Genomic DNA, 26,237 nt, shown 5'->3' with positions numbered 1-26,237 from the left:
CGCGGTGAGGGGTGATGCTGGGACCAAGGGGGCTGGCAGCTGCCACCGGCGAGGCTGGTGAAACCCGGGAGACCTGTTGGTGCAGGGCAGGGCATCCTGCAGCCGGGCTGCAGGTAACCATCTGCAGGGATTTCTCCCTCCCCAGTTCCTAATGTTGGGATTAATCCTTCAAACCACAGCATTGCTTCCCTGGGGCGAGCCTGAGCCCCAGCCCCCCCGTGGGACCTGCTGGCAAGTGGGGTCGGTGCCCTAGGGCTGTCCCCTAGCTCTCCGTGGGGTCTCCGGGGATGGAGGCATAGCATCAGGGGCTGCTGGGGGCTGGGGAAGGGGCTTCCTAGGGACCTGGCCACAGCCGGGAGGTCCCCGCTGCCATTGTTTCCCAGGGCACGCGTGGGCTTTATTTTTGTGGAAGTCCTCAGGAAAATGGGTGAGGCTGGCTGCTCCTCTCCCTTGGTTCAGAGGTGGCCGTGGAGCCGAGGGGTCTGGGGACCCTTGGTGCTGGCTGGGTCGGGGTGCAGGAGCGTGGGCAGGTGGCTGATTTGAGGCTCCCAGTGTCAAACTGGGTTTGTGGGGTGCAAAGTTGCCCGGAATATCACTACTGGGGTGCAGGGAGGAAGGGGCTTCCTCTTGCCCAAGGACTAACCACAGGCTGTAACTTCATCTCTTGGCTGTTTGCTTTCAGTTCTTCGTTTTTCCGACCGGGCTGGAAAAGTGAGAGGTGGGAAGGGGGAAGGGTCTTCGGAAAACACTGGGGTTGGTATTGGGTCTGGTGGGCAGAGCCGCTCCCCCCCCCGCCTTCCCCTGCGCCCCCCAGCCCCGTATTGTGGAGGGCTGCAATTTGCCTCCTTTCTGTCCCGGCTGGGGATTAATCTGCATGACAATTAGTGGGGCTTGGGTTCCTTGGGCATATTCCTGCCGCTTTCCCTTCCAACTGGGCGCCCAGCCGTCGCCGCGTCCCCTGCCAAAGTAATTCTTTGCTTTGGAACTGGGAGGCGAAATCTCCTCCATCTTATTTCGGAGGGGTCAGGGAAGGAGCGGGAACCCTGCTGATCCAACCTTGTTCCCTTTTAACCTGCCTCCCCCCCTCCTGGCCCCCTGTCCTCCAGATGAGCGGGGCTGCAGCCAGGGCACCAGCATCCAAACCGAAGCGGGGAAACACGCGGGGCCGAGCGGGGAACCCGACTGGGTTGCGCTGGCTGGGTGAGCAGCTGCAGCATCTCGCCTCAGCCACGGGGCTCGTGCCGCTTCTGGTGCCGCCTGGCTTCAGCCATGCCTGCTGGGCTGCTGGGCTCTGCTTACTGTTTGCCCATTTCCTTGGGGGTTTGGGTGGCTTTTGGGGGGTGTGGCGGTTGCGGGTGCAGCATCCAGCTGCCAACCTCTGGCCAGGCAGGCACGGCGGGGGGCTCGTGGTGCGGGCAGGCAGAAGGTGAGCGCAGGCTGCCCACGCCTCGGCCCGCCGCCGCCCGCGCCTCATTGTCTCACTTCTCTCTCCATTCCTACGCCAATTAAAGAGCCGTGTTGCCATTCATGGCCCTTATGGTTTTGTTCAGTTGTCTGTCAGCTCTTGTCAAGCCCTGTCCCCTTCCCCTCCCCCGTTTTCAAAAACAAAACCCCTGACAAACCCCCCTTTGAATCCCCTCTTACCTCACTCCCAGCGTGGGGCCCCATTGACGGGGATGCCGGCGGCGGCGACGGGGAGACCGCTCCCCATGCTGCCTTTGTGGGCCGCCGGCAGCCCCCCGGCCCCCGGCCTCCCCACTTCTTGCCAGCATTAATTAGATAACCCTGCTCGTCTTTATTTCTCCGAGGGGAGGTGCGGGATGATATTACTTGAGGGAGAAAATATAGTGCTTTTTTTTTTTTCCCCCCCTTCACTCTTTATATTTTTTGGCCAGGCTCTTGGTTCCATCACTGGCCGAGTTGCTTATTGCACTGAGAAATAATGACTTTGCAGGGGGGCACGTGGGGCGCAGGGGGGAGCCCAGGGGAACCCCAGCGCTCCTTATTCTGCCCAAACGGCACCTGCACCCTGGGACGGCGCCGGCAGGAGCCTGGGGTCCCCGGAGCCGCACGCCACCGGCTGCGGAGAGTGCTGCAGGTGGCAGCAGCAGCCTGCGCCACTGCTCCGGCCCCAATTAAATTTCTCAAACTCGCTCATTTACCAGCTTTATTTATTTATTTATTTTCTAATACCCCCTCTCTTGCCGGGTTTGAATTAATATAATTTGTTTGCATGGTTTGGGTGCAACATCTGAACGCATGGGGTGCTGCGCGAAGGTGGGAAGATGGAACAGCACGTGGCTGCTCACATCAGCGCCTGGCTGCAAAGGCTTTGAGCCTTCCTCCTCTTCCTCCTCCTCGGGGCATTGGGGCAGTCAGCAGCCATCCCCCTTCAGTGGTGGTCGAGTGTCGGGAGGCAATCCTGGCTGAGCCTGTGAGGTGACAAAGGAAAATCTTTGCCTTTTGGTGGGTGCTGCCACCTGCCTTTGGCAGCACCCAGCCCTGTTGCCGTGGCAGGCTGGGGGTCCCCGTCAGCACCCACCACCAGCAGGTGCCTGGGCAGGGTGCTGGGAGGTGGTAAAAGCCTCGAGCTCCCCATCCTGCTTGAGAGGGTGTATTGACAGTGTGCAGGGGGCACCCAGTGGCTCAAGGTCTGGAACGGGTACCCCTCTCCGGCGAGCCCCGGCATGGCCACTAGTTTCTGCAGTGGCTCTGCTATCGCTGGGGCATGCTTTGGCCTCTGTGGGGTAAAGCCCAAAGCCACCCAACCTCTTCTAGGTGTTTGTGGGTGGCCCATGGGCCGCAGTTGGGATGGGGCAGGAGGAGAGGCAGCTGGAAAGGCAGACTTGACAGTCCCTGCCATGAGAGGGGATGGCAGAGCTTTCTCCCCAGGTTCCCTGCCTGGCTGGGTGCTTTGGTGTCCACCTGTGGTCAGCCAGTGCCATGGGTCTCCATCGCCCGTCCTCCTTGGGGCCAGTGGGGGGGTCTTTGGCTCAGATGCTTTCCCGTGGCCCGTACCTTCGCCACGCTTTGATTACCTGGACGGCTCAGGGAGAAAGCCCTTCTGTGGCACAGGAGGGCTCCAGAGCAGTGGGGCTGGCCATGGGGCTGGGGCAGTTGCTGGCTGCAATGGGAGGCGCCGGCCATGGGCGCCGAGTTATGGCCCGTGCCTGTGCTGCTTTCCTGAAGCCTGGCTGCTGCCCTGTTCTCTGCAGCATCTTTGGTGGCTGGAGCCGACTTCTGCTCGGTTTCTTCTTGCTTCGTACTAACCATGGTGTCACCGCTGCTGGAACTGCCGGGTCCAAAAGCCCTCGACAGCAGGGCAGGCTGACCCGCAGGAGGGCTGGCGTAGAGGGCAGAGCAGAGCCATGGGGATCGTCCTTTTGCCCTGGTGGCCTCTTTAGCCTCTGCTAGTTGTCCCTCATGTACACCTCCCCTGCTGTGGCATCTGGTGCGGGGACACTGAAGGCATAATCTGTACAGAGGGGCAGTGTTGCTGCTCGGTGGGTGGCTTTTTTGGCTGAAGGGCACCTCTGCTAGTGGATGCTAGCATGCTGGGGTGTAGTAGCAGGTGAGGTGTGCAGCTGGCCCTTGCTGTTGCTCTGGACTCCTCCCCAAGGAGAAGGGGTCTGGGCTGAAGGAGGGAGACGAGCCCCTTCTGCAGGCTGCAGGTTTGTAGTTGTCACCTGGATCTTCCTGGCTTCCCATTGCAGGAAGACGCTGCAGGTAATGTGTGTTGTCACGATAAAATAGGTTGGTCATTGGAGTTATAGCAGTGCCTGTGGAACTTGCGAACAGAGCTCAAAGAGCCACGATGGGATCTCTCCTGCTTCCCGCCTGGTGTGGGCAGCTCCGCATGGGTTAAGCGAGATGCTCTCCTGGCCTCCAGTGACTGAAGCCGGTTAGGGAGAGTTACGGTGCAAAGCATTGACTGTGAGGCTCGTGGTTACCAAACCTCCGTGCAAAGCATTGGAGCGGCCTCCTGGCATGGCCAAAGCCACTGGCTTCCCTGTGGAGACACAGGGAGCCAGGTCTGGGCTGGCACTTGAGTGTGGACTCACCTGCGCCGTCTGAGCATCACACCTCTTTGGGCAGAAAGAGGGGTGTTTTGGTTTCATTGCCCCCATGGCTGGTGTTTACGTGCCTTCTGCTTAATTGGAACCCCAGCTTGACCGTGACCCAGAGCCACTCATGGTGCAGAGCTTGCTGGGGTGCCTGCGCCGGCATGGCACTGCCTTGAGCATCTCTTAGCTCCATCTCAAAAAATGGCATCCCTGTTACCCGGGGAGGGAGGTCACTTTTGGGTGGGTGAGTGGGTGTTTTTACCAGCCGGTGACGAGCCTTACAGCTGGCATTAAAGCAACAAAGGGTTTTTGGGGAGCAGCGGAGTTAGAAAATGGCATCCCCGTGCTGGGGGGGGTTGGGGTGTGGGTTGCCATGGCGACTCGTTTATGCCTCACTGATGCATCGTGTAAATCCGTTTGGAAACGAGAAGGGCCTTTTGTCTTTGGGAGGGTTGAATGGGCCTCATTAAACCGAAGATGTGGAAAAAGGGCCTTAGAGTGTACCCAGGAGGGGGATGGGATGGGACGAGATGGGCCCGTGGGGCTCAGCAGAGGCGGTTCCCCCTGCCTGGGGGCAGAAAGGGAAGCTGGGGGGGCTACAAGGTGCCGTAAATAGCTGGAAAGTGTCTTTTTGAGGGAGGCCAAAGGAGTGAAGGAGATTGGAGGCAGTTACCAGAAAGTGTTACCTGAAATTGCCGTGTTCTGTGCTGGCCACCTCGGCTCCGAAAGAATGCAGCAGAAATAGAAGAGGTCTGCAGAAGGGCAATGAAAATAATTATACATAGATCAGCAGGGGGAAAAAAAAAGATCGAAGTCTCTTTTTAAAGGAGGCTAATAATAGAAGATCACATAAAAGAAGTGGGATCTAAAAGTGTGGGGATTCGCGTGCTTCTATTTACCCTCTCTTGCAGTGATGAGTAACTCAACTGAACGAGCAAGAAGGAGACAGATACAGATGGGAGGCAGAGGAGAGCGGGGAACCTTTTTATTCAAGCTGTAATTAACTTCCTTCTGCGAGATATCTTTGTTCCCAGGAATTTAACAGGAGTCAAAAAGGAGAAAAAGGGTCCTCTGCCTCAGGGTGCTGGCACCGCTCTGGGACAGGGCTGTGGCTGCTGCTGGTGTACTGGGATGGTGTGCTGGGATGCGGTGGGCCATTGGGTTAAGTACGTAATTACTCTGTTTTGTCCTCAGCTCTTGAATGGTGAAGTGAGTTGGGTGGTGGGCTGTGGTGTCCTGCAGGGCTGGCCAGGGACCCCCACTGATGTGCCAGCATGTGCGGGCAGCCCTGCTGGGGGTATCGTAGGGAAAACCTGTTCCTGTCACCATGGAACGGGATGTCTGATGTCTCGTTTGAGCTCAGGGGGGACCATGCAGTTGTCCCTGTCTGATGCTGCTGCTTGACTTCAGCCACGGTACTGAGCAAGGTCCCAGTATTTGCTGCTAACCCCCTGATGTCTCGTGTGTGGTGGCAGTACAGGTTTTGGCAAGTGCAGAGGTGGCTGGCATCACCGGAGGGGCTTTGGAGCGATGGTCAGACTGAGCTCTGGAGGGACCCTCTGATGGCTGGAGCGTGACCTGGCTCTGTGGCACCAGGGGATCTGGAGGTCTCCTCCGGGGATTTCTCCTAGCTGTTAGCCAAGTGTCCTGGGCAGAGAGTCCCCTGTGCCTGGCAGCTGCCATGAAACAACGATGCTGTGCCCTAGAAAAGCAAACAAGAATAAGGCAGAGAGGCAGGCACTTTATTGTGTGTGTGCAGTTGGGCACTGGCAGCGCTCTCGCAGGTTTCGGAAGTGTTTGTCAGGAGTACGTGCCCAGTTTGTACAGGGAGTTTTGGCTTTCGAACTGGGTTTCTGTAGTTGCAGTGGCTCGCAGGAGCTGTGGTCCTGCTGGAAGGACCCGTACGCTCTCTTGGTAGGAGAGCGGTGCCAGCCTGCTCTCCAACTGACCAGGCACCAGGAAAGCGCATGGCTCCTGCATACTAGAAAATGCCACATGCACCTCGGTTATCACTGCCCTCCCCTCACAGCGCCGCGCTTTGCTGGGCATCAGCAGCCTTCCTGCAGCCTTCGCTGCCAGAAGGAGATGTCCTCTTGTAAGATAGAGTTATTTTTGGATTTCTTTGAAGAAAACAGCATTTAGCATATGTCGTCTTGTATGTATGTCAACGTTAATGCTTTAGAGCATCTCTTCCAAGGAGGAGACTGTTGTTAGATGTTGTTCTGTTTTCTGCAAAGTCTACAGTAAGGTGAGGTACATCGTGTTTCTTGGGCATGGAGGAGGGTGATGCTGCCCCAAAGATTTTGCAGTTCATGTGGTGCAAGGAATGCCTGGGCTTGGGGGGAGAGAGGTTGTTGGAAAGTGCATCAACCCATTCTTTTTAAAAAAATTAGATTTTCAGGCAATTTACTGCTCGTGCTCTCCCTGAGGAATAGCTGAAGGACTGCTAGCATGTTTGTAAAGGTGCTGATATCGTATCTGCAGGACACTTGTGTCTGCAGCTATTGCTGTGAACGTGTTAGCTTGTCCATGTTTAACTCTGACCCAGCCTGCTAGCCCAAGCGTGCCTGCATGGAGAAGAGGAGCCGGCATGGTGTGTGCATCTGGAGGAGTGAGGTATCATTCCCAGCACGAGTCCTGAGCTTGCTCTGACCAAACTCACATGGTTTTCCATTTTACCCCATGTTCCTAGGCTTGTTGATCCTCGAGCAGCAGCGGGATGGCGCAGGTCATCCCTGTGCGATGCCCACTGGGATGTGCCGGTTGCAGGAGCGCCACTGCTGCCCGAGATCCTCAGTGTGGCTGGTGCATGTGGGCCAGCCCGGATAGCTGTGGTCTTGTGATCTGGCAAGCAGTTTGCCGGGAGCCCTGCCACCCTCCCACATAGCTGCTCTTCCTCGGAGGTGAGGCGTGAGCTTCTCAGCTGCCCGTGGAAGGATGGCATCTCTCTGCTGGCGGTGGCACCGGGGTCCCCGGGCACCCTCAGTGTGCGGAGCTGTCGGGTGGGTCTGTGCCCAGCCACGTCGGGGTGGAACTGAAGGAGAAGTTGGCACCGTGGGGCTGGTCTGTGCTTGCCCGGGGACTGTGCCGGTGCTGTGGGGCAGCTTGACCTCCTGCCTAGGCACAGCCCAGGGGTGTGAGGGCTGCAGCCCCTGCCTGGACCCAGGGCAGGCCTTCTGCATATTTCAAGGGATTACAACCTCTTAACCGCCCGCTCTCCCCCTGCCAGCAAACTGCCTCCGTGCTGCCAGGGCGGCTGCCTCTGATAGCAGGCACTGGCCAAGTGCGTGGCCCTTCCAGCAGGTTCCACTTGTAGCCCTTGGGTCACTCCATCAGGCCCCACTGGTGCTTTTGGGACCCCTGAAGGGAGCCTAGCCTTCTGTGCTGTAGAGAGGGGGGGCTGCCTGCTTCGCAGGGGGTTGGGGGCCCCTCCCTGGTGGCCCCCCAACTTGGGGCAGGGGGAGAGGCTGCTCTTTAATCCCTTCTCTCTGCTCCGGCATCCCGCTGCCAACAGAGCTCCCCTTGTTTACCCAACTCGGAGGAATTGGTTTACAAGGCTCACAAATACCCTTTTCACCTTTCCCATCAGAAAACACCTCCCGAAACAATGAGGAAATTGGACGCTGCCATCTGATCGCTCCCAAGGAACCTGCGGGGCCGGGAGCTGGAGGCCGGGGGTGCAGCAGCGGGGATGCCTGGCTGGGATGTTCCTTGGCGGGTGGGCAGCCGCAGGTGCCACCCCAAAATCACCTTGAGGGGCTTTAAGTTGCTGCTAACTGTTGGAGGCTGGTGCTCCCCACCTGGCACACTGCTCAGCTGGCTGCAGTTTGCAGCAGGGGCAAAAAAAGATAGAGATATATATATATATTTAAGCTTTAATGGCTATAGTTAATCTTTCCCACCACCTTTGACATCGGGAGAAAGGATGCTTGTCTGTGAGCTCCTAACTGGTGATAGTACTGATGCTAAATAAATAAAACTAGAGCTACCATCCTCATCCTCCTCCTAAGTGGTGGGGGAAGCAGAGTGGTTTGGGGGAGACACCGTGGCTGGTTGGGGTGCACCCAGCACCCACTGGTTGCCTTCCACAGCAAAGCTCCAGCACATGCCATGCAGGATTAGCCCTGAAAGTGCTGAGCAGCCACTGGTGGTGGGTCACTGTGCATCCCATTGCATGGGGCAGGCCGGGCAGGGGCTTGCTGGGGCAGGTGGTGGGCAGGGAGCTGCTCGTGTCCCAGGAATGGGATCAGAAACTGGGGTTTTGGGAGGTTACTGCTTGGAGCAGCAGGTTGTCCTTGGTGCCCTGCCACGCTGCTGGACCTGGATTCGAGTTGTCTAATAGAGTGTGTGTCTGGGGCTGTGTCCCGCGGCCTGTTTTTGTACGGGTGTCAGTCTTAGTTTCAGCATTAAGGTTGATTTGAATTTTTATTTTTTCTTTCTTTCCCCCTCCGCACCTTAAAACGGGGAAATCAAACTGTAATGTGTGGAGGATACAGCAGATCCTGCCCCCCCGCCCTGAAATTACAGTGTGTACTCTGAGGGCACGATGAATTTCCCTATTAATTTAAAAGGAGATCTGTTCATTCCTCCCAGTTAAGATAAATTTGAAGATGTGTCCTTGTAAAGACAAGTCAAGACTGTAATTCTTTTTTGCCTTCAATGGTCCTTCTGAAGTAAAATTTCTCATGCTCGGAACTTGCTGTAATACTGCGTACAGGCAACTTGTGACAATTTTTGGGTGCTTTTATTTCCTCTGCTGTTCTTGCGATAAATGTTGCTTTTCACCTTCTGTATTTTAAAGGAGAATTTCCTGGAGAGACGGATTCTTGTGTGATGGGAACTGTTGTCAGTCTTCCCTAGGATGGTCATCATAAGCTGTTGCTTGTGACAAAGCAGATTTTTTTTTGGGGGGGGGAAAAGGGAAACCTCCATGTGTGGTTAAGAGCCCAAAGAGCAGCGAGAGGGGTTTCGAAGGCATATGCGTTGGGGGTTTATCTCCACCGCTTATGCTGCCTGGACTGTCAGCTGGGAAAGAGCCCTACTTGTAGAGAGGAGAGGGAGGACGCTAAGGGGGAAATGGAGGAGAAAAAAATCAGGGAAATCGGAGGTGCAAAGGGTAAAAGACATGTGTGCGGGCAGGTGTGCAGCTGAGGGGGCGCAGTGGTGGGAGGACCACCCCAAAAAGCCCCGTGCAGCATTGCAGCTGTGTGCCGTGAAGGGCTGTCGGCTTTGGCTGGTAGTCTGTCTTGCTTGGTGTTGGTGTTGGGAGATCTGGAAGAGGTTCCTGGGCTGATTCCCAGGCAGAAGCTGTGTGCTTCCGAAGCGGAGACTGAGTGTTCGTAGAAGAAATGCGTCTCGTCATTTTATCCTTGAAACAAATAACCATAGGCCACCTTTCTGAGTTTTCTAGGATGAAGGAGTGCCAGCAGGATGTGGTGCTGGGATGTTCTCAACTGCCTTGATTGCTTTATGGCCTCTCCCCTGGTTAAAACTCAGCTTGACCTGGTGCCAGCCAGCCATGCCGTCAGCGCAGGCTGGTGTCGCGTGGACTGGTTGGTTTGCAGGTGTTGGGCAAGGCTTTGGCCAAGGAGGTGTGATAGGTCCTGCTGGTATGGAGATGGTGGATGGATAGGAGCCTTCTCCTCCTGCTCCGGCGTTGCAAGACATCTGCTTGACTTGTTTGTGGCTTCCTGTTTGGCATCTTCTGGGCAGGAGGGAGCTGGCAGGAGGGGCTGGAGGAGGGAATTTGAGTCACTTGGGAGTCCTGTGCCAGAACCTCTGACTCAGCCCAGCCGTGGAGAAACGAATGTGGGATCCAGCTGCCTCTCAGGGTGGGAACCCGTGAGCGAGCGTGCAAGTGTGCACTTGTGCTGCATGTCTGCGGGCTGGCGCGGGGTGGGGAGGGAGGGGCAGGGGCTCCTTTGCATCTCCTGCTGCACGGCTCCTGGGATTGCGTCAGGGCTCCGGCTGTGGGTGGGGGAAGCCTTTATCGCTCCCAAGGCTTTGGAAGCCGTGTGCTGGCCAGGGGCCAGCTGACCTACTTGGTAGCATTCAGGCAAAGTGCGTGGCTCACCTGCCGGCAGCGCCGGGATCGGAGCCGGGCTCCTCCGTGCCAGCAGCACGCTGCAGCATCCCACCTGCACCGAGTTTCCTGCTCTTCCATCAGGCTGCTGCGTCGCCTCCTTCCAGAAGTCACGATTTTTACAAAACTTAATCACTCCCACAAGCTTGCGTGGCAAAGGCACAGCCACTCTGCCGGCGGTGCTGGGTTTGGGATGATCCCGACTGTCCCCGCCGTGCCCGATGCCCCGTGGTGCTGCTTTGGGTACCGCCGGAGCCGGCGTGGTGGAGGGGGCAGAGCCGCAGCCAGGCATGGGGCAGATAACCCACCTGAACTCAGCTCATGGTTGAGGGGGATCATACCCACTGCCCCTCTGCCTTGCCTCCTCTGCTGCGGCTGCCCCCTCCGACCCGACGAGCTGACGGAGAGGGGCAGTCAATGTCTGTCTGTCTGTCCGTCCTGCCCATCCCTCCCGCTGTTACAGCTGGCACCGATCTCTGGAGCCATTGCCAAGGGCATCGGGGTGTGCGTGGGCTCAGGCTGTGCCTGCCTGCTCCCAGCCTGGCCGGCTGGCGTGCAGAGCTGCCGGGGCTCCTGCAGCCAGAGGCCTGGAGCCTGGGCTGCTCAGCGCTGGTGTCAGCTCCGTGGCTTCTTGCTAAGACTTGTACCAGAGCCACGGAGCAGGTTGGTCCTGTGTATTTGATCTTCCTTCTGTGGTGCCTGCAGCCCCAGCCGGCACAGCTGGCTGGTGGAGAAGCTGTCCTGTCCCCCCATCCAAGTGCCAGGGTGGGATGGGGCAGGGCCCGGCCATGTCTGAGAGCGGGAAGGGAAAGCCGCGGATGTGCAGCCTGCCAAAACACATGCTTCGGTTTTCGCCGTGCCCAAATTACATGAGGGAGTTGCAGGAGAGATAACTCTGCGGGAGCATCCATTCAACCTTATCTTCCATCAAGAACGTGCTATGTTGCCTACATCAAAGTAGATGATCTGCTGCTTCCCTCCTTGTTGCCCTAATCCTCTACTTCACACTGAAAAAAAAATAAAATCAGAGTGTTGCTCCACAATAATGAAATCTGAATGCTAATTATCAGCATATTGCCTTCCTTCCCTTTGCAATGCCCTGCCTTCCAGCCCCAAATAGCTTTCCTCCCTCCTTGCTCCTCTCCATCCGGTCCTCCCACGCTCCTGGGCACGCTGTTGAGCCTGGCTTGGTGGAAGTTGTCCTGCAGGATGCTTCCCTCCCTTCCATTTAAGGACAGGAGTTCCTCGGGGAGCCGGGGCGTGGAAGGGATCCCTCCCTGCACCCCATTGTCAGGACTTCTCCCCATACCTAATTATTGCCTGTCCCTGCAGGAAGCTCCTTGCCTGGCCGTCGGGCAGAGCCACGACGTCTCCAGCCCGCTCCACAGCCCTTTGTGGGAAGACTCCATTCCCTTTCGGGTGCCAGGCTTGGGGCTGGGAAGGGCGCTCGCCCTTGTTGTGGTGGGAGGGCTGGGGAGTGGCACCGAGCCAAGCAGGCCCCTGTTTTTGTCGGTGGGAGCCTGATCTGGCTCCTTGCGTGTGCAGCGGTGGTGAAGGAAGAGGAGGACTTTATTCTGGTGTCAGAAAACATCCTGCAGAGGGAAAGCGGTGGAGTTTAAGCATGACATAAATGGTGTGAGAGTGGGGCTCTGCACGGGGTGGGACGGGCTCCGCTGTGTGGCTAACCTCTCGCCCTCCTCTCTTCCAGGTTCATGACTGGGAAGGGGCTGGTCATCTACCCGGAGATTGGGGATAAACTGGACATTATCTGCCCCAAGGCAGAGCCGTCCAAGCCTTACGAGTACTACAAGCTGTACCTGGTAAAGAAAGACCAGGCAGATGCCTGCAGCACCGTCATGGACCCCAACGTGCTAGTGACGTGCAATCGGCCGGAGCAGGAGATCCGCTTCACCATCAAGTTTCAGGAGTTCAGCCCCAACTACATGGGCCTGGAGTTCAAGCGGCAGCAGGATTACTTCATCACATGTGAGTCGCCCTCCTCTTCCTCGCTGCCGTCCCTGGCTCAGGGGGGCCGTGGGGGCCTGGAGAGTGTCGCCAGGCGCTTGTTCACAACTTGGCCAGTGCAGAGAGCTGACACGTACGGAAAATATTTCCTGCTGGATGGGAGAAAGGGGAGGAATGTGTCACTGGCCAAGCGGGTCACCAGCCCGTATCTGGCTGCGGTGCTGTGTCCCCTGCCCTGCCTGCAGCCGGGAGCGGGAGCAGGAGCATGCCCCCCGGCCGGGGTCAGCCCTGGCAAGGAGGGGCAGCCTGTGTCTGGAGCACCATCACACCCGGAGCTTCATTTTCGCTGCCGTCTTTGCTGGAGGTGTTGCAGGGCATTTCTTGCAGGGCTTTGCCCTGCATCTGGGGAGCTCCTGGTGGGATCAGTCAGGATCAGGAGGAGCGGTGTCTGAGGAGATGCTCGTCCTCCTCCCTGGGAAGCCACCGGCGGTGCTCAGTGCTTGCTGTGGTCTAAATGGCTGTAAAATTCTGCACACTGGCCTGTTCCTCTTGTTTCTTGGAATACCATGGCTTTATGGAGTGGAGAGGGAAGGAGGGCTGGATTTTCTTGGAGCCGGTGGTCCGAGTGTGCAGGGGACCATTGCCCAGGGATGTCTCTGCCTGTGCCAGCTCCGGTGCAGATGGAGGGAGGACACCGGGGAGCTCGGCCGTCCCTCGGCAGCACTGGGCTGGGCAGTGCCTGCCAGCTCGCGCTTCCCTGGCTCATCTTCTCAGCCTCGCTCAGCACATCGCGTGTGAACCCGCGGCGGAGCAACCGGCAAAGGGCACGGTGGCCATGCGGCTCATCTCTCCCCTGGCCGTCACATGCCGTGGGCTCGCCGGCAGGCGGCTGGGTGCAGAGGTCAGCTGCCCACGTGGGAGGTGAGCGCTGAGCTGTGGGAGCTGGTGCTTTCCAGTCGGTAAACAATGTATTTTTAGCCTGAAATCTTCACCCTCGGAGGGGTGGCGAGGATGTTGTGGGCAGCGGGGGGCAGGAGGTGCTCTGTCGTAGCGCGGTGCTGTGGTGATTTGAGCAAACCCGGTGCACAGAAAGCAGCCGGGATGTGCTCCGGCAGGTCAGCCCTGAGCCCACCCTTGCTTCCTTTGTGGTAAATTTTGCTTAGTGCTTCTTAGCATGTGGCTGAGTGCAGGGTAGTGACAAAGGGGCTGGCAGGGGTTTCTGGTTGCCTGCGCCTGGCACCACGTGTCTGTAGGAGGGGTGATGGTGGGGAGGACCTGGTGCAACAACCCACTCAGCCGGCTCAGCATGGTGGTGGTGCCAGCAGAGACCGCGGGCTGCACAGGGCTGAGTCACTGTTTGACGGGGCCGGTCTCTCTCGAGAGCTGCCATCACTTGGTCATCCTTGCTGCCCGGATCTGAGGCCGTCTATCCAGTGTCACTTGGGGGGCACAGGTGGGGTCACCAGCTTTGCAGCTGTCGGGGGTGCAGGAAAACCCTGGCTGCAAGCCCAGGTGCCCCGGGGATGGGCTGGGGATGCCAAAAGCCCTGGCATAGCTCCTCGGCAGGCTCCTGTCTCCCTCACCGTGAGTTGCTGTGGCTGGTACCAGCCTGGTGGCTCTGGGACCCAAAAGGTCAGTCCGTCTGCTGTCCCTCAGCTGAGGCAAAGCTTTCCCTGCAGTGTGGGCAAAGAGGGGGGAGAAGGGGCTAAGAGCACAGCCGTGAGTCTGCCTTTTGTATGTCAGGCAAACATCTTGAAGCACTCGGTCAGTGGCTCCTCTGTGCTTAGGGGTCAAGTTCAAGCAGCAACAAGGGCTGAAAGCAGAGTCCCACCTCACGCCCCCACGCTACATCCTGTGGGACCCTCAGGCTGCAAATAGTCTCCAAAGACAAATAGATTCCCCAAAACAAGCTCAGGAGCCTAATGAAGTGCCGGGGTGGAGAAATGTGGGGTCCATTGTGTTGCAACGCAGTCCGGCAGGGAGGTGCAGGCATAGCAGGCAGGAGGATTTACCAGGCTCTGAATTGCACAAGTTTTAAGGAGCTGCTTTGCATTTCACATGAAAGCTCTTGCTTAAGTTAAATCAACCTCCTGTAGCTTTTGGTGGCGTTTCCACAAGCGGCCGACGGCACGCTGCCGAGTACAAACGGGGCTCCCCAAGAGCCCCCATGGCTTTGAGCTGGTGCCAGCTCCTGGCCAGCGCTGCCAGCACACCTGGGTCACCATTGCTCCGGCTTGTTGCAGCTCCGACGGGATGCACAGCCAGGATTTTGCAAGCTCCGCCGTGCTGGCTTGCCGGCATGGCGCAGCTTGCAAAATCTCAGCTGCACATCCCGTCGGAGGTTTGGCTGAGGCTTTTAAATGCGTTGCATTTTTGCCCAATCTTTTTTTTATGACTCTGCTACTAGCAATGTGAATCTTCTCCCATATCTAGAAGTTTTTTCTATATGTGTAATGCAATCCTGCTTTCTTCCCAAGGCGGGAGGATCTCCCAAGAGATGGCCATAAAATCCCATTTATCTTTTTATTTCCCCATCCTAGTCTCCCATTGCAGCATCTTGGAGCCTGACTAGGGCTGGAGTAGAGATGCAGTGAGTGGGGTGCTCAGAGCATCCCTGTGGGGTCCCCCCTTTCTCCGGCAGCCGGCAGTGCCCTCTGCCCCCTCCATGGACCGTTTCTGACTTTAATTTCTCTTGACTCCTCTGCGCTTTGATGCAAGCCCCCTCAGTGCTGGGAGCCAGCAGCCGCTGCCAGCTGAACTTTGGCCCCTGGGTGGGCTGAGGATGCTCCTGTGATCTGGCTGTACCCTCTGTTGAGTAGCCCCAGGAGCTCTTTCTGCCAAGAAATAAAATAGCCAAAAAAACAAAGTCAAAAGTCTCCTGAGCAGACCACCCACGTGTTGTCTTTTTTTTTCTTCTTTTTTTTTTTTTCCCTTTTTTTTTTTTTTTTCCCCTTCCCCTCCCTCTCCCCAAGCTTTGCCGTGACACACAAAAGATTTTTTTTCTTCTTTTTCATTTGCTGGCGGCCCTAAGCTGGGGAAGCGATGCTGAAGCAGAGGGGAGCAGGGCAGCAGCAGGACGTGTGCCGCTTGGCCCCCACCTTCCCCAGGCGGCTGGAAAGCCTCTCTGCCAGAGCCAGGGGGCTTCCTGGGGTCCCTCCCCATTCAGGGCTGCTCCCCGCCTTCGCCTTGGATATGCCAAGCTTTGTTTGGGGCCACTTTTATCATGGAGGGACACAGCCCCAGCCCTGGGCTTAACAATGAAAAAAGCTTTTGAAAGAGAACGTAACCTCTCCCCGTCCTCTCCGAAGCCTTGCACTGGGCTCCTCCGCACCAGCCCCAGGCTTTCATTAAAAGCGTCTTTTCTCCCAGGGCTGGGCAGGGGAAGGTGATGCTTCTTCCTAAGCCTTTTTATAAAGAACAAGATGTGGTAGCTCCTGGAATGAATTCTTGCTTTTTGCCCCAAAAGAAAGTCCTTTTGGGGGTTCTTGGCCAAGCACAAAGCTGCGGGCAGGCTGCTGGAAAGGTCGTTGGGGACCCCAGGGTGGCTTATACTTGCAGAGCTGTGTGTGGATGAGAGTGCTGCTGCCATTCCCTGGGCCAGCAAGGAGGGCTGGATCGCTCGCACCGTCCTCATCGAGGCAGAAGGTGCTTTTGGCTCATCAGCAGGCGTGTGGTCGCTCCTCCCTTTGCCCCTGCAGAACTGGTAGAGAAGCTGGTTGCTTGTGAATGGCTGAAATGGGAAGGAAGAATGTGTCCAAGTGCTTAAAAATTATTTGTCCCATTGCTTTTTGGGCTAGCAGGAGCAAAAGGCAATGGGAAGATGAAAACTGGAGACTGTTTTGGGAAGGTGCTGTCCTAGAGGTGGGCTGGGGGTCCAGCTTTGTGCCTGCAGGTCATCTGCCCCAGCTCTGAGAGCCTGACCGTGCCAACATTTCTCCTCAGCTTTGGTTTTTACCAATTTCTGATGATTCTCTCTGCTTCCTTGGTTGTCTGTGTCCCACTCAAGTAGCCTTCCCCCCGTCCCTGGTGTCTATGGTCTATGCTTCTGGGATGCTGGTGGGCAGCTCCAGGCTCCCCCCCCCCGCCCCCCAGCTTAGCCAGCCATGCCGGTTTGGCTCTCTCCACCTCCCCTCCTAATTCACTCCAGCTCTTAATTGCATTTGCTGCTACTCTTTGAACTTGCTCCAGTTTTACTATCTCTGGTAATGAGGTGCCTAGATAGAGATGCATTAATCCCGCTGTCCTGGCAGCGGGCGGGTGGCGTGAGGAGGAGCTGCCTGCGCTCCCAACCACGCAGGAGCTGTGGATGCGGCATGGCCGTGCCCTGTCTGTGATGTGCCACGAGCTGCTCCTCAGCCCAGTGCTGGCTTCATCCCTGGGCATGGGTCTCCAGTTAGTTTGGTTTGGTGGCTGGGAGGCACTGGTGCCATGGAGAGCGCAGACCCTCAAGCAAAGCCTTTCCAGGCAGCTGTGTGCAGATGTGATGGGCAGTGCCTTGGCCAGCCAGTGCTGTGATGGTTTTCCAGATGGGATCTCTTGCCCACCCCTCTGCCAGGTCCCTGGTCATGGCTGCAGTGCCTCTCCTCTCCTGGGAGCCTGTTTAAGGCAAGGAGACCTCGTTTGATGAAAACGCTGAAGTAAAAGTGAGGCCCTGGTACATGTTTGCCCCATAAATCTAATACATTCGCTGTTTATTGTTAGTCTTTAAGCCCTTCAATCCATTTTTGATGTAATAATGTTCGTAATCCAATCTAATGCTTTTTGGCAGCAGGATTCAGTGAGACCAGATATATTACCCTGTTTCTTTAAACCTCTTGTCTTGCATTTCTGTTTTTAGATGCAATTAGACTTAACCTGGCAAGAATTATTTGTTGTAAACCATTGCTGCGTCTGCGATGTGGGCTTTGTCCCTGGACCTTCCTGCATCAGCATTTTTCTACAGCTTGCACTTCAGTGTGGAGAAAAGGGTCACCTATGTGCTGCCAACTGCCAAAATCATCCTCTTTTTTTTTTTTTTTTTCTTTGGGACATGTTGCCATACTTGCTTTTCTGGCTGTGCTCCTCCAGCTTCCGAAATAGCTGTTTGGGAAGACTTTAGCTCACGCCAGCATGTGTGAGAGTGGCTGCGGAGCCACTTGAGCTTCTTTTCTGCAGCCCTTGGTATTTAATCATTTCCTCCTGGTTCCTTCTTCCCTGATGAGTGCCGTGCTGGCTGCCCATACCCGATGGGTGCTGTGCTGGGGGGGGGGCCAGGCGCAGCCCCCCAGGGCGGTTTGTCAGCCTGCCAGCTCTTTGCTGGCTTTCTTTGCTGATTGCATTTGAATGTGGCCACTTTCATGTGCTCCTCATCTTCCGTCCCACAACTTGTTTGGTGAAGATGAGTTGAAAGCAAAAGTGCCGTTTGATGCTGTGATGAGAGCTATGAACTTCTGCTGATAAAAACCAAATTAACCGGCTTCCTCATTCTTCACCCAAATGGGCTGGTGCTCTGTGGATGCACGCATCCTCATCCCAACAGCTTGCAATATACCTGCGGCAACACAGAAAGCCTGGGCAAAGCAAAGCCATCCTGGTGGCGTAACCATTTGGGTTTGGGGGCTGGCTTTCCTCTTCTGTCCCTGTCCTGCTGGGAGCTGGTGGCTGAGGGTGGATGAGACCCTCTGCCCGTGGGAGATGCTGTGTGGGAGCCGGCGGGCTTGCGCTGTAGACAAACGGGTCTCTAACGGTGTCCCACTCCCAACTTCAAAGCCCGGGCGCTGGACATGTCAAACCCAAATAATGGCCCTTAGACAACACGCGGTTCCTTGTCTTGGAGGCTTGTCTGAAGACCGTGACCACAGTAAATGCGATTTTGTTGAGCCCTGTCCCTTAAGCCTCTGCCTCTTTTCTCTTCTCCTCCTCCCTCCTGACCTTTTCGGCTCAGCGCTGTCCCCGGACAGCCCCTGGCAGCTGATCTCATAGCTCAGCCTTTCACGGCTCTAATAGGGATGAAAAGCGCTATCAGAAAGGGCCAGTGTCCCGCACCCGGCCAGGAGGTAAATACCCAGCCCTTTGATCAGCTCCTGGGCCAGGGAGAGGGGGGCCCTGCCTGCAACAAAGACCGAGGCCGGGGTGCCGGTGCCCACTTAACTCTCTGGCTGCTGGGCAGCCCGGCCCCTGCCTGTACCCGGCAGGCAGCTGCCCGCAGCTCCGGCGTGGACAAGGGATCTGCCGGCTGCAGGGAGCCAGCCACCGGGCTGTGTCTGGCTGGGGAGTGGGCTGCCTGCATCCCAGGATGCTCTTCCCCAGGAGAAATGATTTCCAAGGGTGTCTCTTTAACTCTGACACGACCCATTAGCAGAAAATAAAACATATTTAACTCCTCAGTGCTCCTGAAAACTGAGGTGACGTGCAGAGGTGACACGCAGCCTGGGCGATGGCAGCAAGGAGGTGACATCCAGCTGGCACCCGTGCATCGCCTCTCCACGTTGCTGGTGTAGGGTGCCTCCGTCTGTGTCCTGTCCCCCCCGCAAAGTTGCTCCCCTTGCATCTGTGGTGGGGGGCCAGCGCTAAAACAGTCTGTTCGGTTTCATGGTGCATTACCATGGTTGTACCCCTGCCCCTGTCCCCTTCCTCCTCCTCCAGCCCCTGCTTCCCCCAGCACCTCTGCAACGGCGGGGTACAGGGACCCCAGGGAACCTCCTGGAGCTGCAGGTGCACAGACCATGGGGACCCTGCTCTTTAGCGATGGTCATCTCCGAGGGCTTCCTCTGTAACGCTGGAAGAGATTAAAAGTTGGCTTCCTTTGAACTAAACTTCCAGTAGAGACCTGAGCTTTTCCCCTGGGGTGCCCGCTGTGCTCTGCTGTGCCCATACCTACGGTGCTTTCTTGCTGCCCAGGTGCTGGGAAGATGCTTGCAGGCACCTCCACAGCTCTGCCCCGGTGTGAAAGGCTGCATCGTGTGGCTTTAGCTGCAAGCTGGGCTGCTGGGCAATCACTGGGCTGTGCCAGCGCGGCGGAGGATGCTGCCTCTTGGGACCAAGAGCATGCTGGGGGCTCCAAAAAGCATCACCACGCTTGGACTGTGAGACGTGCAGGGTACAAGCGGGTTTGGCGTTAAGGAATTGCAATGCGCAGTCCTTCTCCATCCCTGATTTCTCATGACGGGTGTTTTGAATGCCACTCGACAGGCTGGCTGTGCTGGGGAGGGCTGCCCAGGTTGCGTGCGGCACCTTTAAGAGCCTGCCTTTCTGGGGAGAATTGGTTTTACTGCCATTTGAAGTTTCTTTGCCCTAGGAATGATGGTTTTTCTGCTGCTGCTGTGTAATGACTGTGCTCTTTGATCCCACCTGGCAGCATGGAGTTGGTGTTAACACAGCTAATTGAGAGCCAGCTGTGGTGGGCTGGCGGGGAGCAGTGGGGTCTGGGGGTGGCTGCTCACTGCTCTGCAGGGGGGGGCAGCCATGACCTGGGGGGCAGAGAGGCCCCTTCCTCCAGCCTTTACTCAGTGAGGGGGCAAGTCCTCATGTGGATAGTCGGCTTTATTTAGCATATGTTGGAAATGTCCGAATCCCGTAAGTCAGAGTGTTGCTGGAGACCATTAGGTCCACGTGCTGGTGTCCTCCTGGAGCAGAGGGCTGAGACCACCTGCTGGGGTCTTGCTGGGACCCGAGGGCGATGTGTCAGCTCTGCAGCTGGTGCCCTCTGGCTAGGGCAGCGTGGGTGCTGCCGTGCTTGCTGCCCGGGGAGCTGTGGGCACTGCTGTGCAGAGGTGTCCGGCGAGCCCCTCCTCGCTGCTGTGGGATGTGAGCCGAGGGGGATCCTGCTCCCAGCCGGGCTCAGTCCCTGAGCGGGTGCTGCACCGGTGGGTGCGTGGCAGCACGGCCGCTCCCCTGGCAGGAGCAGTGCCTGCGCTGACTCCATTCCCAGCTGTGGGGTTATTTGCAACTCTGAGCCAGGAGTTGCACCAATGTGAACTTCCCTGCTGCCGGCAGATTCCCGATGCTTATGCAAAGCTTACCTTTAATTGCAGTAGGGTTTCCTCCCAGCTGTCCCACAGCACACCCTGAGCTCCTGTCTGTCCCTCCCCACTGCCCTGCACCTCCTCGGCTCCCCATGCTCTCTCAGGCAGCTTGAACTTGCAGAAGATTTGCACGTGGATCAGCCTCCCTGGTCCCTGATAACTTTGATTTTTCTCTGAGCCGCCTCCATTCCGGCACCCGGGCAGCGAGGGTGTAGCCTAGGCTGAGCTGTTGCTGCAGCCACTGCCCACCTCCGTGCCGCATCTCACATGTGAGGAGCTGGTGTTTGGCATTGGCCTTGACAATGGGGGGGGTGGCACTGTCCCCCTGCGTGTCCCTCTCCATCCCCGTCACAACAGATTCCTCAGTCAGGGTCGCAGATGTTTTGCTACCTAACTGAAGAGATTTACACCCTGTTAAAATGCAGTAAGTGCTTTCCTCCTCTCCTGCTCCCAGCGGGGCCCACAAATGACTCTGGCAGAGCATCAGGTGGAGAATTACATGGCACTTTTTTTCTGACCTGTAAGCAGTTGCTTAGGGCTACCGCAGAAACTGTGCAAATAACCTTTCTCTTCCACTGACGCTCTTTTTTTTTGGAAGGGGGTGGGTAGACCTGCAGGCAAAGGCTTTATTGAGCGCCCTGGTCCCCCTCCAAGCTGTGTGGGGAGCGAGGCTGTGTGTGCTCCCCGGCATGGGATGGGGACACTGGGAGCTTGCACACCTTGTCTGTGCGGATGTCTCAGCAGCGTTGGTGCGAAAGGGCTTGCAAGCAAGCAGTGGTCTTGTAACCAAGAAGTGCAATGGAGCTGTGACTCTTAATTATGATGCTAATTAGGGTTGGCTATATTTTTTTTCCATCAGAAAGCTGTTTTAATGAGAAATCAGGGGTTTTATTTAAGCATTACTTGTGTTAAAGTGTCTTTTTTTCTATGTAGTGCTTCAAGGTTTGTTCTGTCACCCCAGGGAAGCACCCTTGACAGTCCCAAAGCAGTGCTTTGGTGTGGCAGTGGTGCTGTAGCACACGAGGATGAGTGTGGGTGTGTGGTGTCCTCCCTCCTGACACTCCTTTAACTCGGCTGGTGCTGCTGGACCCTGCCCTTCGCAAATGTAGCTGCTGTTTTTTACAAGGGATGGGGCTAATTTAATAATTTTATTTATCTTTCTGGGCAGCTGACCCTGGCCAGGAGAAGGACGACTCCATCCCAGCTAGACCCAGTGCTGTCATTTTCAGTCCTGTTTCCAGAAGTGTGTTTGAACTTGGTGATTTTTCACATGAAGGTGTGTTCGCTGGAGCAGCAAGCGTGGGCTGGGATGTCTGGTTTCCCCAGGGTGTGTGACAAGTGGTCTGTCTTCTGCAGTCACGCCGTGTGTCCCCACCTTGCCACATGCTTGGGGAGGATGGAGGTGAAGCCCTGGGTTCCTCTGCTGTGCCTTGGCCCTGGATGGCAGGAGAGGACCAGAGCAGCACACCAGGTTCTCCCTTCAGCAGCAAAAATCTGTAGGGTTTTGCAACAACACAAAATAAATACTATAGTAAATTCAGCCTGAATCGGCACCACGAGGTTGTTTCCTCATGCCTTGCTTTGGAGACCCACCAGGGCTTGGCCATAGCTGCTTGCTCCCCCTTGACGGAAGGGCTCAGTCCAAGGCTGTGGGATGGATGCTGGCATTTCCCTCCCCCGTGCAGCGTGAGTCATGTTGTTTTTATATATAACATCTATTTATTTAGCCAGGCGGTTCCAGGACTGAGTGCGCAGTGCTGGTGGGTGTTAGCATCCTCCTCCTCTCCAGCCGCACTTGGGTGCTCCAGGGCTTCCCAGAAGGTTGTGGCACTTCAAGGAACCAAAATCCCTGGCAAAACCCACAGCCATAAATGGGACCTTTGTAACTGGGTTTGCCGTGTGCCCCTCCAGCCCCGCACCCTGCTCAGCGTGGGTGTACGCTGGCAGATGGGCTGGTGCAGCTGCGCCCGCAGGAGGTGGGTTGGGAGTGTGCTGCGCTGCGGCGGCTCCGGCCATGCCGGCTGAGCCCTAAGAGCCACTTCTGCTCGCAGCTCCCTGCTGCTCCAGGGTCTTGAGGCCATCAGCAAAAATGGAGCCGTGGGCTGGAGGGGGCTGTGGAGGCAATCTGCCTGCGCCCATGAAGCGGTCTGTAGCGGTGGAAGGCTTCATGGCTGTGCCAGAGGAACAGTGTGGCCATGAACCTTGGCATGCCACCACCCAGTGGGCACTGGTGTGGGTCCTGCTGCTGCTTCTCCAGCAGCCTGCAGTGGTCAACACTCGGTTCCGTGGGCGCAATGTGCCAGGACCCCTGTTCATCCCTGTGGGAGGGGAGGACACGAGCTCTGTGTCCCTTCCGTGCTGTTTCCTTGACCTCAAGAGCTGCCGTGCTGCAGGCGGAGGGAACCTGGTACGGATTGCTGTGACATGAGGAGGGCTCGGTGCTTGGAAACCCCAGCAGCCCTGGGATGGGCTGTTTTCTAGCAAACACCCACATATTTCTCTGAGTGATTTGTGGTTTTGGGACCTTGAGACAGTAAACCCTGAGGAGCAAAGAGGAGGATCCAGATAGTGAACAGGGAGGGTGTTGCTTCTGAAACTTTGGTTTGGGTCTTTGGAAGGTCAGAGCGGGAAGGTCGTGGTGCTTGCCCCCAGCTCTGAGGATCGCTGCGTGTTTCCCACCCCTTGGCAGCAGCCAGTGCCGTGCGTGGAGCAGCCCGGAGCAGAGGTTTTTCCTGCCAGAAGGGTTTCTTTGGGTAACGGAGTAGGGGATGGTGGCAGCTGCCAGGCAGGCAGGATCCCTGTTCACGGTGGTCATCTCCTGGTGCCCACTGGAGATGGGCAGAAAGGTCCAGGGGCTGTGTGGGCTGTCTGCAGGCTGGCCCGCAATACCAGGCTCTTTTGCCTGTCCAGTATAGGTGTGGGGGGACGGAAGAATCCCAGTTGTCACTGTGGCATTGGTGGTCCTGGCTGGCTGCATGAGCCCAGCAGTGCCCTCTGATGCTGGGGCGGTGAGCTGGGGAGGGGGCAGCCCCTGCACCCCAAGCACCCGCAGGGTGTTTTTTCTTTCTGTAGCAGACTGGGAGGCTGGAGCAGCTCTTGAGCAGCCGGGAGGGTGTGTGAAACCCTAGCCTTGCACCTCCTGCAGCCGTTTAGGAACGGGACAGGGCTGGGCTGGCTAGCACACGCATTTCTGGGGCTTTAGGGCCCCTTCCCGCTGCAGCTGCCTCTGGGCTGGAAGGCTGCTGCTGGCCTCGCTGGCAGCGTGACAGCGTGGGGCTCGGCTCCCCCCGCGCAGCCCCTGCCCTTGCTCTGGCAGCTGACCCAGCGAATGTGCCGGAGCTGATGGAAAGGGCTCGGGGGTGGTGTGTGTGGGGGGGGAGCGGCGGGCTCGCCTCCCTTCAGCGGGGCCCAGCAAGGAAATAATAATAATATTAATAATAATGGTGATACCGTCAGCACAGGCTGTGTGCTGCCTCCCAGCTCAGCCGCAGAGGAGGAGAAGGGGCAGCCACCAAGCCCCCCAGGGTGGCTGTGTGTGGTGCAGCAGGCGGGTGCCTCTGCTCGGTGACTTGGAAGTGGCTCCATGGGTCCCCCCCGGAGTGCCAGCCCTGGCCAGGACGGGGGGAGGAAGGAGCCTGATGCCCAGGATGAGGCTGGGCACCAGTGCAGCACCCATACTGGTACACCACCCATACCAGCGTGGTGCTCGTACTAGTGCAGCACCCATCCCTCAGTACTGGGGGTGCATAAAACAACTTGAAAGACTTGGTGGATAGGGAAGGTGGTGTGAGCTAGATTTTCATTTTAAATAGAGTCTGGTTGTGGATTCGTGTGAGGGTCTGCTGGTGCGGTGTCTGAGCGCAGCGTGGATGTGTGAGGCACAACTTCAGGGCCATCCCTGGGTCTTTACCTGGGTCTTTGAGCCTGTTGTGAGTGTCCTGGCTGAGCTGTGGCTGCTCTGCACCGGCTGCCCCTCGGCAGGGTCGGTCGGGATCGGGCTCAGGCTGTGGGGGCACCCGGAGCCCTGGCAGGGAGCGGCGGTGGGTGCCGGCGGGATGCTGCTGCCTCCGCCTAAAGCCCTGCGGTGGAAATGTGAATCTTGGACAGGTCCGGGGGTGAGGGGGGATTGTGGGGAGGGTGTCCAGGCTGCATCCACGCAGCGCCTGGCTGCGTCTGGAGCAGGGCTGTGGTGCACAGATGGAAGAGTAATTAAGAATAATAAAAGGAAAGAGACTTGGATTCGCTACAGTCTCAGCACTTTAATTGTGCTTTGGGGCCCAAATCATAACGGAGTCCTGCTAGAGGGAATCCAGAAGAGAAACCAAACGTCTCGCTCTGTCCAGAGCTGACCATTTAAGAGACCCTTGCCTTCATCTGCTGCCAGGTATTACTTCCAGAGTCTCCCATCTGCCAAAACCCAAGTTCTCATTTGAATTATTTTTAGGGGAGGAAGAAAAGCTGCAGTGACAGTCTGAGTGCTAGCAGTGGGCAGGCAGGGTGTGACGCAGCGAGGACAGCACACTGCTGAAGGTAGAAACATGGGGTTGTTGGGACTCTCCTCCCCGCAGGGACATCTGTCCCAGATGGGTTGCATGTCACCGGGCTGGGACTTGGTGTTCTGCTGCTTTGATGCCTGAAGACCTGGATGAGTTGTGCCAGCAATTGGAGGTCTTGCCTGTGCTTCCATGAAGGCTGAGCATCTCTTCTAAACTGACAAGCAATTACATGGTTAATGGTATCAATGCTAAGTCCTCATCACTCAGCAGCCTGAGGCTTAATGCTTCATTAAGGCAAAGGCATCTAATAGCTCTCAGGGCTGGGAGCTGCCTTTTCTTTAAGCCTCAGTAGAAGTCATCTGTCCAGAGGCTGCTTTTGCTCTCCTGGTCCTGCAGCCAAACTGTTAAGTCCCGCCCAAATGGAAGCGGGGCAGGAAAATGCTCCGGTACACTCTGTGTTGCTGGGGCTGGCCAGATCGAGCCTCGCTGGTGTGGTGGAACCACACGTTGCAAACGCGGCGTGTGGAGATCACGGCCATTGTTCGAGACCTGCCATGTCCTATTCCCTTGGCTATCCCCAGCTCCCTGCCTGTCTTTGTTCATCATCTTACAGCTCTGCATCATGCTCCTGCCCTGCAGCCATCCCTCCCAGGCTCAGGGCTGCCTCTCGCCTTTCCCTGCAGCCCACTGTCATGCCTCTGGATTTAACATTTCTCTTCCCTGCGTTACCATCCATTTGTTGATGCTGGATTTCATCTGCCGTTGAGGATCAGTGGTGCCTCTGCCACCCTCCCGTGAGTGCAGCAGCAAGTACCGCAGGTGCTTTGGGCTCACCGCTCACCATGTGCCTCCTGGATCGCACGTCTCTGCTTGAGCAGTGCCGGCCAAATCGTCTGGCCTTCTGCTGGTGAATCTTACCCTGTGAAAGCCAGAAACAGAACGGGAGGATCAGCTCTCCATCTCTGACCTTGCAGTGGAGGACGATGGAGAAGCCTGCAAGTGCTGTCGCCGCAGCCCCCTGCCCATGTGCCCATGGGTCAGTGGGGACCCCCTGGCCGCAGCCCCCTGCCCACCTCTGGACCTGCTGCTTAGCAACACATCAGTCTGTCCTGTGTGTCTATATAAAACCCACCTGAAGTTGTACTCTTTTAACCGTTTGGATGAGATTTTGACTTTTGGAAGCCCGACCAGCTGTATGGAGTATCTTGCTTTGCTTTGCTTTGGCCCATTTTGGATCTATACAGAGTGTGGCAATGTGTGTCCTTGTTTCAAGAGGCTGTGCTGGAGACTATCGCCATGGTTTTTGCAAGCGTTTTACCCTTTTAGCTGCCCCTTTTTATGTTGCCTCAGATAACTGTTTCATGCTGTTCCCTTTCAAAGCTGCTTTCTCCCCTCATCATCATTATGATCAGAACAAGAAGAGGCTTCTTGAACAAAGTCCTGTGTGCGGCATGGGAGGAAGGATGCTCAGCTGCATCCTCTTGTCCGTCCCTGCGACTCCAGCTGCCATTCCTCTGTCCTCTTTGGACCTTTAATATTTTTGTCGTATCTGAATGCAATGTCTCCGTCGTCATTTTGGACAAACTGCTCTTTCCTGTTACTACCATGTGCTTCACCTTTGCAGTAT

The 26,237-nt window shown here is 56.8% G+C and overlaps 1 protein-coding gene across 1 annotated transcript in view; it reads left to right on the top strand.

Moving 5' to 3' along the window:
* The window catches only part of EFNB1 (ephrin B1), a 54,861-nt gene that overhangs the window by 19,094 nt on the left and 9,530 nt on the right, over window positions 1-26,237 (top strand). The window contains exon 2 of the mRNA XM_056359863.1: window positions 11,855-12,132. Within this exon, the coding sequence (XP_056215838.1) occupies window positions 11,855-12,132 (278 nt within the window). The remainder of the gene's footprint in view (window positions 1-11,854; window positions 12,133-26,237) is intronic.

This window comes from Falco biarmicus, chromosome 14, assembly GCF_023638135.1.
Source record: "Falco biarmicus isolate bFalBia1 chromosome 14, bFalBia1.pri, whole genome shotgun sequence".
Classification (NCBI taxonomy): domain Eukaryota; kingdom Metazoa; phylum Chordata; class Aves; order Falconiformes; family Falconidae; genus Falco; species Falco biarmicus.
This window is presented reverse-complemented; position numbering and strand designations above follow the sequence as displayed.